At 43.2% G+C, this 12,749-nt stretch overlaps 1 protein-coding gene across 2 annotated transcripts in view; it reads left to right on the forward strand.

Annotated features, from left to right (window-relative positions):
- The window catches only part of CTR9 (CTR9 component of Paf1/RNA polymerase II complex), a 109,564-nt gene extending 97,244 nt beyond the window's left edge, over positions 1 to 12,320 (forward strand). For both annotated transcript variants that reach the window (XM_068133860.2, XM_068133861.2), the window contains exons 25-26: positions 9,796 to 9,912; positions 10,267 to 12,320. In XM_068133860.2, coding sequence (XP_067989961.2) covers positions 9,796 to 9,912; positions 10,267 to 10,933 — 784 coding nt within the window. In that variant the 3' untranslated portion in view covers positions 10,934 to 12,320. The remainder of the gene's footprint in view (positions 1 to 9,795; positions 9,913 to 10,266) is intronic.
- The last annotated feature ends 429 nt before the right edge of the window (positions 12,321 to 12,749 follow it).

The following is a 12,749-nucleotide window of genomic DNA, read 5'->3' on the forward strand; positions in this document are numbered from 1 at the left end:
CCCCTACTGCTGCACCCTTATCAATGTTCCCCTCTTTTCCCAATTCTTCCCGGGGGTCCTGGGTTATTAATTCTTCATTTATTTCTACCCCCACCGGCATCCGATCGCCTTGGCTATTCATGGCACGATTTAATTTAGGTTTCTAATACAATTTCGGCCTCTCGTAATTTTGACCAAATTTGTCCAAAAGATAAAAAATTTGGTTCTGGTTCCAAATCCCACTCCTGACACCAATTGTTGCAGATCTCCGACGTCGGCTCTCCCTTTATTAAGAGGGGGTTAATCTCCTTGTCTTTTATCTGGCCGACGCGATCCTGGGGGTTATAACGTCCTTCCCGGGCAGCGTTAGGTAGGGTTTTTAGGACTAGGGATTCGCTATTACCTAAGTACTAACGCTGACCGGAAACGAGGGAATAACTCCCGCCCGAATCACGGATATGGATGGAATATGCCGAGCGGATAGCAATCCGCGATCCGAGCTGTTAACAAGGACTAACCCGATTATAGCGGTTAAATCACAAGCTCCTTGTTGGCTTGAAAACCTGCTTCTCACACAATCCACTGTTGATGTTTCTATTATAGGGGCGTGCTGTTTGCAAAGACGGCCGGATTCATTGGTATAGATCTGCCATTGCCATATCGATAAACTTCAAAATGGCGAGGCGTGCTTCAAATTGATGCTGTAATGGCATCGAGTTTGCCGTCGTGTCCTAATTACACCATCTCACCAGAATAGATTACAACGATGATGATTGGGAAAATATTTTTGTTGATGACTTGTTGGAATTGATCAATTATATCTCGGACAAAAGGCGGTATTAATGGGGGATGGGGTGGGGGGGGGGGTGATAGGGTTGAAATAAAGCATCATAAAGTGGTGATCAAGGGGCGTGTCATGCACACTACAGCCTTTACCCACCGTGTAGTGCTAAACATCTTTCATTACCTGAGAAATATCTTCCAAAACGCAAAATACCTTTCATTTTGGTTAAAGCCCAAGGCCGATGCATTTTACTTAGTTTGAGGCAATAATTCATTCTGGAACTTGAAACTTGCTGGTGTTTGTGTCTGATAAAAAGATCAGACTCATTTCCCAAAAAAAAATGGGACAAATGGAATATTTTGGGAACAGAACAAACAGAACAAATTGGGACAAACAGAACAGGAAATCAGAGCTGTCTCCCTTGACGTATATCGTGCCTTTGCTAAGGTCTGGCACCCAGACCTGCTCACCAAATCTCCTCCTATGGTATCCATGGAAACCTCCACGCATGGCTTGCAGACTTCCTTTCTGATCACAGACAACGTGCGGCCCTGAATGGAATGCTCTCATCTCCCCCTCCCTGTTCAGGCTGGAGTTCCTCAAGGCAGTGTTCTGGGCCATGTGCTTTTTCTGGTCTTCATCAATGATCTCTCCGACTCTCTGGAAAATCCTCTCTATCTCTTTGCTGATGACCCCACTCTCCGCCGCTCTACATCTCAACCCTTACATCAGCAGGCAGCAGCCTCTTCACTCTCTGCAGACCTGGACAATATCACAAACTGGTCAAACAAGTGGAACATGTCTTTCAATCGTGACAAATCTCACACTCTCACTTTGTCTCTCTGAAAAGACCGTCTGGACAACCCTCCCATCTACTTTCTCAACAATCCTCTTGAAGAAGTTCTGTCACACAAGCTTTTGGGTCTCACTATCTGCCATGATCTTTTCTGGGAAAACCACATTTCCAAGCTGGTCTCCAAAGCCAGTTACTGTCTGGGCATCCTCCGTCGTGCAAAGTAGTTTTCTGGGCACTTCTGAGATCCTCACCACATACAAAGCTTTCATCCGCAGCTCAATGGAATACTGCTCTCCCCTCTGGGCTGGTGCTCCTGCCTCACACCTGGCTCGGCTTCACGTGGTTGAAACCAAAGCATTCAGAATCATTGGTATCTCCCATGATGAAGGCGATTCTGAGGGCCTTTCTCTCTCTCTCACTGCAGGCAGGTTGGTGGTCTTTCTGTCTGTTACCGACTCCTCTCCGGCCTTGCTCCCCCTGCTCTGTCTGTTCTCTGTCCCCCAAATATTCATGCAGGACGCACAAGATCTGCCAGCAACCCTCTTCTGGTGAAACAGCCAAAATCAAGACTCTCTGCTCACCTTCACTCTTTCATTCCTCTTTTCTTCTGCCTCTGGAACAAACTCCCACACTTTCTTCAATCCCTCTCCTCCCTCCAGGTCTTCAAAACAGCTGTTCACCACCATCTCTTGTCTTCCCCCATCCAAAACCTTGATCTTATCTACCCCCGTTAAAACACCCCAATCCGCCTCTTTCAAGCCCCAACCTCTTTCCTGAAATTCCTAGTCGTGAAATTATTCGTAGTGTTCATTTGGTTTATACTGTGTACCCCTCCCTCCTCCACCAGCCCTACCCCTTCCACCGATGTACCGACGTCCCTGTTCTCTACTGTTGTGCTTGTGTGCTTCCCTCTCTCTCCCCCTCTTAGAGGGGTCAATAAATGAAAAAAAACTCACCTAACCCCCAAAAAATTGATTTCAAAAGTTTTTCAATGGATTCTGGTACCATTGGGCATGCTAAATAACATACTAAAAATCTAGTAACATCTGACTTCCGGAAAGGGGTCATTTTCAAGATGGCGTTCAAGATGGCCGCCGGGAGCTTAAAATGGCCATATCTCAATTATTATTCAACCTAGAAAGGTGGTTTTGGTGTCTAACCCTAGGTTTTAGGGCCCAAGGAATCCAATTGAATCAATAAAATTACCATCAGTTAATTATTTATTAACAAGTCCAAGATGGCATCCCAAGGTGACATCCTGATCCACTAAAATGGCTCTGTCGAATAGTAGTCAACCTAGAGAGATTTTTTCAGTGTGTATACCTCGGTTTAAGGCACCCAGGAATTCATCAAAATTACTTAAATAAGCACAGTAATCAGGTAATCCAGTAAGCCAAGTTTACCAGCCCATTAGGCATTTGTTGTCTTATACAGTTAGTCGCTATTCATCGTCATCCTCCGACTCCTCTGGAAGAAACTTGTTATGTGGATTGTCACATTCTTCAAGTTGGCACGGTCCACAGGCAGTAGTACATGGTAGTCCATATCGTCTACAAGAGCAGCGGAGTGTCTTGCAGGCAGTGGAGCAGTTACAATGAATGACCTTCAAGAGACTGTCTGGAGCAGCGTTCATTCTTGACATAAGTGGGACAAACTGATTATCCTGCAGGCTCCACCCCCATTTCATGGCATCCACACCCTCTTCTTTTCCCATACACACCTGATCTGGTAGTACGCTCTACGACAGTGAAGTTTGGTAGCAGATTCAGTTGGGGGCAGACGTTCGGGTGTTACAAAAGACGAAGCAGAGACGACCTTCTTGCTGAAGGTGTTATATCGCATTGTTGCAAGGGAATCTTTGCACTTGCCACCAAAGAGGATAGCCATTACTCGGCATCCAAGGTCATCGATCACCTCTGTGGTCTGGTTTGGGATGGTGAATGTGTTGGCACAAGACCGAACGACAGGGTCTCCTTTTACAAGCTTCTGGAAAGCAGTCTTTTTGCCAACACCAAAAATCCGAGAAGTCGTGTCACAACCAGTCATGGCATGGATGAATATCAACTGAGAACACATGTCATGTCAAAATAGTCTGTCCCTTGCCATAACCTCTCAAGCTTTGTAAAAACCTTTGTAATGATCACTGAATACTGTGGACTGGAGTCACAGGTGGCAGTGGTGTAGACACATTACACTCTTATCTCCAATCTGAAACACACACTTGGTTCATTAGCTGGTGAGTCGGAGGATGACGATGAATAGCGACTAACTGTATAAGACAACAAATGCCTAATGGGCTGGTAAACCTGGCTTACTGGATTACCTGATTACTTTGTGCTTATTTAAGTAATTTTGATGATTTCCTGGGTGCCTTAAACCTAGGTATACACACTGAAAAAATCTCTCTCGGTTGACTACTATTCGACAGAGCCATTTTAGTGGATCAGGATGTCACCTTGGGATGCCATCTTGGACTTGTCAATAAATAATTAACTGATGGTAATTTTATTGATTCAATTGGATTCCTTGGGCCCTAAAACCTAGGGTTAGACACCAAAACCACCTTTCTAGGTTGAATAATAATTGAGATATGGCCATTTTAAGCTCCTGGCGGCCATCTTGGACGCCATCTTGAAAATGACCCCTTTCCGGAAGTCAGATGTTACTAGATTTTTAGTATGTTATTTAGCATGCCCAATGGTACCAGAATCCATTGAAAAACCTTTTGTATCAATTTTTTGGGGGTTCAACCATATATTGACCCCTCTATCTTGTCTCCCGCTCCCTTCGTTGTATGTTTTATGTGTCTGTGCATGTTTTCATGTTCAATGTGTTAACTCTTACACGAGCCTCGATTCTGTATACAAAGACATAAATGTATAATATAAACATTTGTTGGTTTGCTATTGCTTTTAAAAAAGAAGGGCCTTTTTGCAACTATCTGTGATAGCATATTGAATCTCGGTGTACCCACCAAGTAAGTATCTCGAGATCATGAGGTTGCGAAGGATTGCATTTTTGAATATTCTTAATCTAGCCATTTTGCACATTTCGTGTTAAATCAGCTATCAGCTTGGGATACATTTCAACTTGCCATATTCATAAAGCCAGATCATTTATGGAGGTGCTTTCCAGCCATTCCCGATTGCTTGACCACCAATTAATTCAGTATGATTTCATTATGCACCATAACACCCACTGCAGGAACCGGCGGTCATGTACACGAAGATCCTCCATTGACACTTATGAATCACAGTGAAACTGATTATCACGAAAACATACATTAATTATGATTTTTAAATCCACATACAGTGTCTTCAGAAAATTAATACCTCTTGACTTTTTCACATTTTGTTGTGTGACAGCCTGAATTTAAAGTGGATTAAATTGAGATTTTTTTTGTCACTGATCTACACATAATACCCAAAAATGTCAATGTGGATTTTTTTTTCGAAGGTTTCACAGAATAATTAAAAATGAGATACAGAAATCCCTGCTTACAACAGAATTCAGCTCCCTGAGACAATACTTCATAGAAGCACCTTTGGCAACGATTACAGCTTCGAGTCTTCTTGTGCATGTTTGTATCAGCTTTGCATGTCTGGATTTGGGGAGTTTCTCCCATTCATCGTTGCATATTTGCTCAAACTCTGTCAAGTTGGATGGGGAGTGTCTGTGCACAGCAATCTTCAAGTCTTTCCACAGATTCTCAATGGGATTAAAGTCTGAGTATTGGCTCAGCTACTCAAGGACTTTCATATTCTTGTTGTGAAGCCATTCCAGTTTTGCTTTGGCTGTATACTTGGGGTCATTTCCGGTTGGAGCGTAAATCTTCGCCGCAGTCCAAGCAAGGTCTTTTGCACTCTGAAGCAGGTTCTTCTCAAGGATATGCCTGTATTTGGCTCCATTTATTGTTCCCTCTACCCTAACAAGGCTCCCAGTCCGTGCCGCTGAAAGGCATCCCCATAGCACGATGCTGCCACCACCATGCTTCACGGTAGGGATGGTGCTAGATGGGTGAGTAGTTGAGCTTGGTTTGCGCCAGACGTGGCGCTTTGCATTCAGGCCAAACAGTTCAGTTTCAGTCTCATCAGACCACATAATCTTTTGCCTCATACTCTGAGTCTTTCACGTGCCTTTTTCCAAACTCCAGGCATGCTGTCATGTTTCCTTTTATCAGGAGTGGCTTCCGTCTATCCACTCTCCCCTAAATCCTAGATTTGTGAAGTGCTGCAGAGACTGCTGTCCTTCCGGTAGGTTCTTCCATCACAGCCAAGGAACTCTGTAGTTCTGTCAGTGGCCATTGGGTTCTTCGTCATCTCCCTGACCAAGGTCCTCGCCCAGTTGCTCAACTGAATCAGCTCTAAGAAGTGTCTGGGTAGTTCCATATTCCATCCCTTTCCTCTTGATGTGCTTTCCACGTGCTCTTGGGAAATTTCAATACTCTAGAAATCGTTTTATACCCTTTCGTAGAACCATACCTCCTCGCAGTCCCATCTCGGATGTCCACGGACATCTCGCAGTCCACGGATAGTTCCTTGGAATTATTATTATTATTTTTTTGGTTTCCAAGATTGAGGATTGTGTAAGAGCTAGCACATTAAACACACATTAGCACATAAAACAAAAAACAAACGGACATATAAAACAATAAAGGGAGGGGGAGACGAGATGGGGAGAGAGAGGGAAGCATTTCAGCTTTTCATTTTTAATTAATTTGTAAAATATTTCCAAAAAAAACGTTTTCTACTTTGACATTATGGGGTATTTTGTGTAGATCAGTGACAAAAAAATCTCAATTTAATCCTTTTAAAATTCAGGCTGTAACACAACATGTGAAAAAGTCAAGGTGTGTGAATACTTTCTGAAGGGCACTGTATATTTATGATTTAGTGTAACCTACATGCAAGTGACTTGAGATGGTGGTGCACCACTTGTTTTCATCCCTGGCGGGGAAAGTGTTATTTCACGTCAGGGAAGGCAGTTCCACAACAGGATGAAATAGGAATAAAATAATAGAGGCAGGTGGAAAACCTGTATCAAGGAGCGGATTGGCAATTAAACCATGTGCGGGTTATTGAAAGAACGTGTGCATCCTGGAGGAGCTGGAAAGGGTCGGAGGGCTGGCTGAGAGAGCAGATGTAGCTCGACTGGGGGAGAGGTGGTTAAAAAAAATTCATTCACATCTTGCGCTCCACTGCCTGCTTTTAGGTGGTGTACAGGTCATTATGCCAGTTACTTTTGTGCCATCTTATTGCTTCTGAAAATGCTGACTTGATTAATGGAATAAAGCAATTTGTGCTGCAGACATTGCTAGATATCACTGGCACGATAGCCTTTCAAGGTATGTGCACTCGCCACCGAGTTGTCCATCCTCGTCTCCAATCTCGGATGTTGAACTTGAACACAAATGATTTTACCTTTGAACGAAGGGCCACAATTTTATTGAACACCCTCCCATTAAATTGTATTGAACAGATGAGACGGTGACATTCGGAGGTGAATTTTCAAACAATTTGAGAATCCATAGAAGTCCCAGCCCCAATGTTTCCACGAAAGGCAATAGTACTCTGTGGAACTGTATTCCTTGATGATGACCAAATTGGAGGCTGTCAATATATAGATTTATGTGCAGACTAGAACCTTTAATCTCCAGTGATTAAAAAAGATAGATAATCCAGTTCACTGTTTTGGGGATGGGAGAGTGGGGGGGTTGGGGATTTATGGTGAAGGGTAAATTGATGAATATAATTCGATATTACAACTTGCTAGTGTCACTTGCCAAGTGTCAAAGCCATTTGTACATTCGGATGTTTCTTTATTCTTCTATGATAAGATAAGTACTACAAAATGTTCAGGAATACTGGGAATGAATGAATGATCGTTTTAAGGCTATTTTCCCCCGCGAGAGCAGGGGTTAGCCTTGCGGGCCCCATGACAATCCCATGATCTGAGGCAATCCCTGTTTGAGACGATGTTTTTGTGTTCAGGAATACTGGGAATGATCCGTTTGATCAGTTTAAGTCATGTTTCCCAGAAACATAACCCTGACGTTAGTTATTTCCCTTGAGAATTACCTAAACTACAGGAGATACATTCCAGCACTTCAATATGCCATATGTCAAGTCTTAATAAAAAAAAAAAAAATTATGCAATTTAATGAGGAATAATAAATGAATACTAAATAATAAAGTAAAGTAATTACAATATATATTTACACACATATAAAAAATAGCCGTGTGGGGGGAGTGACGGTTAATTTCCCCATGGCTTCTGAGATTTTAAAATAAATTACCTGAATTTGAAAATGAAACCCCCCCCTTTCAGCCTCTTATAGGGGGCAGATCCAGATGGTATGGGGAGATCAACCCGGTGAGATGTTACTGTTCTGATGTACAGTATCGTACCACATTTGGTCCATTTTGGTCAAGTAGTTTGTGAGGAAAATATGTTTCAGTGAATATTAGGAGAGGGAGTTTGTGTCCCCCTTTCCAGGGGAGATGCCCTGTGAGGAGCACAACTTAACTTTAGGGCATGGTCCCGATGCCTCGTGGTGAGTTTGGTCTGGATCTGTCTGGTGGTTTCTGAGAAGAAGATTTTTGAATGAAATACCAATATTTGGGGCAAACCCCCCCTTTGACCCACTTTATAGGGGGGGGGCATCCAGATTGGGAGCACAACCCCCTGAGATCTTGCTGTCCTGATGCATCGTATCAAACTTGGTCCATATGGGCCGGGTGGTTTGTGAGGAGATGTTTCAGTCAAATGTTAACGGATGGATGTATGTGTACAGATGGCTGGACATCGGGACTCACTGACATTATTTTGGAGAAATATTCTGAAATTACCTAATTTCATAGAACATAAAACAATAAAATAAGACACCTAATAGGTACTTATAGTTTCATAACTACATAAATATTTTTTGTAGGGTAGATTTGCTCACATTTACTTCGAGGATTGGAGGGTGGAGGGGACGGGGGCGGGGAAGAGATGTGGCTTGATTGAGTTGAGGTAGGTGGAGAGTGAATGGTGGAGTTGTGGAGACGAAGAGGTATAAAGGACCACCTCATCCTCTGATAGTCAGTCTAAAGTAGGTCTTTTCGAGCTTGGAACAGGCTCATCGTGCCTCCTCATCGGAACATGAAATCATTGGCCTGCCCATATCTTGCTGCTGTACAGTCCTTTCTCAAATGACATTGCAGCTACAGCTTCACTCTCCTTGCTCCTCTCCATACTTCTGCACCCTGTCAACAGTGCCTTCTCCTGTCCCTGACTGGGTGGACCTCAAACATACGATGCTTCACAGATATCTGAATCTGGGCCGCTGCCAATAAACCGGACATCATCTGTTTAACAGAATCCTTCCTCCCACAAGACATTCCTGACTCTTTAGTAGCCACTCCCTGTCTATTGTCTGTTCCAGTTTGATCGACATGAACCTCGTCCTGGTGTACATCAAGAATTCCATTTCTTTTACACATCCACCTGTAAAACATCACACATTAGCCTGGTGTTGGCTTAGCGGTTAGGGTGCTAGCTTGGGATCCTAGGATCCTGAGTTCGAATCCCGGTCGATCGCTGAATTAACGCCAGGGGGGTTGACTCAGCCTGTCATCCTTCCGAGGTCGGTAAATTGAGTACCAGCTTGCTGGGATGAATGATCACGGTGTTTACCCCGATTTAGAATAGGTACACCGTATCCCTGCGCATCGTAAGAGGCGACTAAGGGTTGGCGTCAGGAAGGGCATCCGGCCATAAAAACATTGCCTCAAACAGGGCCCCATGAGGTCATGGGGCCTGCAAGGCCAACCCCCACTCTAGCGGGGAAAAATGGCCTTAAAACGATCATTCATTCATTCATTCATCCACCCAGGAGTAAACTTGATGAAAATGCCAGTTTAAAAAAAAATTGTACATTTTATTCATTTGTGTTCTCCATATTCTCCTCTTAAAGGTTTGGTGAAGATTTGATGACAAAAGCTCAAATGGTACAATGTTATGAAGGTCAATGGGAAAATAAACTAACAAACACTGAAGCGATTTAAAGAAAAAATAAAACGGTTCGTCTCGCATGAAGCTGGAGCCGATAAGGGATTTTCTCTGCAATTAGCTACTTATTATTTTCTTGATATGCTCAAAATATTTTCTTTGTCAACGATGTTAAAATGATAAGATGGAAACCAATACGACTTAAACTGATCATTACTTGTATTGCATATGATGTACTCCATAGACGGAAAGAGAGCGATTCGGATCGGGGGGAAAAGAGGAAACGTCGAGAACCCGAGTCAGGAAGTGAATTGGAGGATGGAGGGGATTCGGAAAGTGATGCTCCATCTGACCTCTCTGGGTAAGTCATTTTGCTCGTACTTTGATGTGATATACTTTCCACAAACTCGTACAGCTTGGATGTCACAACAACAATTTTTTTAAGTTGAATAAGTGCTTCGAAGGAAAGCGTCTTGTCCAATAGTTTTCCGTCTTTTCACGACAAAACCAATCTCCTTGATGAAGCGTACTCATCTCAAACATTATGTATTGGTTTTTTTCTCACCTTTTTCTGACTACTTCATCTTATTTTATAATCATTTAAAGTACAGTTTCCGAATGTTTTCCAATTCTCACATGTTAATGTTAAAACCCATTTCCTTTCTTTAATCAATCACCCTTTTACCTCATTTTTTCCTTTCTTCTTTTTTTGTAGTCCAAGACCAAAGCGGGTAGCATCAGATAGCTCGGAAGAGGAAGATGGCGAGGAGAGGGAGGAAGAAAGACGCCACTCACCAAATGAATATGAAAGGTCACAGCATGAAGGGGATGAGTCAGACGAGGGAAACAGAGCTTCGGATGATGGTGAGGGCAGGAGGTCAGCTGATGAAGGTGACGATAAGGGGTCCACTGATGGTGAGGACAGGAGGTCGGCTGATGGTGAGGATGTAGGTTCGGCTGACGAGGGTGAGGACATGGGGTCGGCTGAAGAGGGCGATGATATGGAGTCTGCTGAAGAGGGTGAGGGCAGAGGTTCGGCTGAAGAGGACAGGGGTTATGCTGAAGAGGACAGGGGTTCTGCTGAAGAGGACAGGGGTTCTGCTGAAGAGGACAGAGGTTCGGCTGAAGAGGGTGAGGCCCGGGGTTCAGCTGAAGAGGGTGAGGACAGGGATTCGGCTGAAGAAGGTGAGGACAGGGGTTCGGCAGAAGAAGGTGAGGACAGGGTTTCGGCTGAAGAAGGTGAGAACAGGGGGTCGGCTGAAGAAGGTGAGGACAGGGGGTCGGCTGAAGAAGGTGAGGACAGGGGGTCGGTTGAAGAAGGTGAGGACAGAGGGTCTGAGGAGGAAGCAGGGACTGGTTCTGCTGATTCAGAAAGCGACTAAATGTAGAGAAGATGGAGAAAAGAGGTGGAGACCTGCAAAGGTATAAATCAATCATTTGAAAAAGCGAGCAGTATATAACCAGGTATGTGTGCCTATGTTTCGGTCTCCTGCAGATTTTTTTGGTCCTTGCTTATTCTGTTTTGTAGCTTGCATTTTTAATTCTAAGGTTGTCAAAAAGTGAAGCTTTCCAACAACGCAAATCGTTATCTGCTACTGTTGTGACTACTACGATTACTATTCTAATAGTTCCAATAATAGTTCCACCTTACTGTGGGTTTGGCCAGAACCCCCGTTTCCTGAGCATCCTTTCACTGCACCCCCACTGTTGAATGTCCATGAATGTCCTCTACCTCGATTTTGGTGTGTCCCTTCTTCTGTCAGTTGCGTCCATATCAAAGGCCTGCGTCACCACCCTCCACTCCCTCCTCAACACATGCCCCATCCAACACAGACATGCCTCCTCTGCCTTTTCATTAATATACATCCTCTTGTCCACTTCTGTTCCTCTTCCTTTCCCTCGGAGAGATCCTCATCAGCCCTCTGAATATCCGGATATCTGTCCTCGATATTAAGTGTAGATGAGCAATAAGCTATACGCACATACTGGCATGGACAAACTAGAACACACCTTTTAGAACATGCACATTTGTGACTCCTGCTAGACTGCAATGTTATTTACAGCAACACTTGATCAGACAACTTGTATGAGACATCTTCAAAAAAAGATTGGTCATTGTCTGACAGCTGATGTCAAAATGCATTGGAGAGACATGTCTCAATGCAAGCACCCAAACGCACCCCACATGAATACAAACAAATAAGAATTTATTATTCAATGGTAGGGTTGTACCATTGATACCGACATTTTGATGTCTGAAAGAACTACGTTTTGCAAAAAAAAAGTGCTGAATTGGTAGTAAAACGTATTTTGAAGAGCGTTTGAGATTGAATGAATAACATCGCATTTGATGTGATTTGATTTGTCTAACATAGTTGGTAACACCTGCTGACGCTTTGTAGATCTGCCTTTTGACCTTGGGATTCATCTGAGTGAATTTGCATTTATGGTTTGCAAGTGGATTTATTAGTTTAACAATGTAAAGTTAAATTTAACTGTTTTAAGTTTAAATAATTAAGTTTTGAAATACTGTATTAATTTTTCTTTCACATTGACTTTTTTTTCTCTTGGGCAATCTTGCTTCTGATGGGTCTGGCCGACTCGAATATTTGTTTGACAAGATATGCGTTAGCTATTTGAAACAGTGTGCCAGTTTGATTTAATTCTGTTGTTGATGTAATCATACAGTGAGCATTTGAGCAGACATGCAATTGTATTTGGACGAGATCAAACCTTTTCTGATGGGGAATAAAAACCGGCCAAAGAGTTCTTGCTCTCCAACTCATTTCACATCGATGCCGTATGGACAGAACACCTTCAAGAAATCTACAGCTGGTAGCATGGGGGAAATTGGAAGTGATGATTGCTGAAAAAGAATTGTCTGTTTGTCTGTCTCTTCACATTATTCAGTTTATTCACATTATTCAACACAATTATTCAGCTGTCTTGTATGTTACTGCAATGTCTGATTGCCTCTACCACCGAAGGTGGATGGAGGTTGTTTTCACCCCTGTCTGTTTGTTACTTGCCGGAAAGGATTCCGGCAAGTATGTTGGTTGGTTGGTTTTGTCTGTCTGTTTGTGCGCAGTACTACATCTACACCATTGCACATAGAATCGCCATACTTTACACACATATTTGTCTTGCCCTGGAATAGACTGTGCCCAATTTTTAACTCTCTCGGCCCAAGGCTGGAAA

Source organism: Myxine glutinosa, chromosome 13 (assembly GCF_964187855.1).
Source record: "Myxine glutinosa chromosome 13, kmMyxGlut1.1, whole genome shotgun sequence".
Lineage (NCBI taxonomy): Eukaryota > Metazoa > Chordata > Myxini > Myxiniformes > Myxinidae > Myxine > Myxine glutinosa.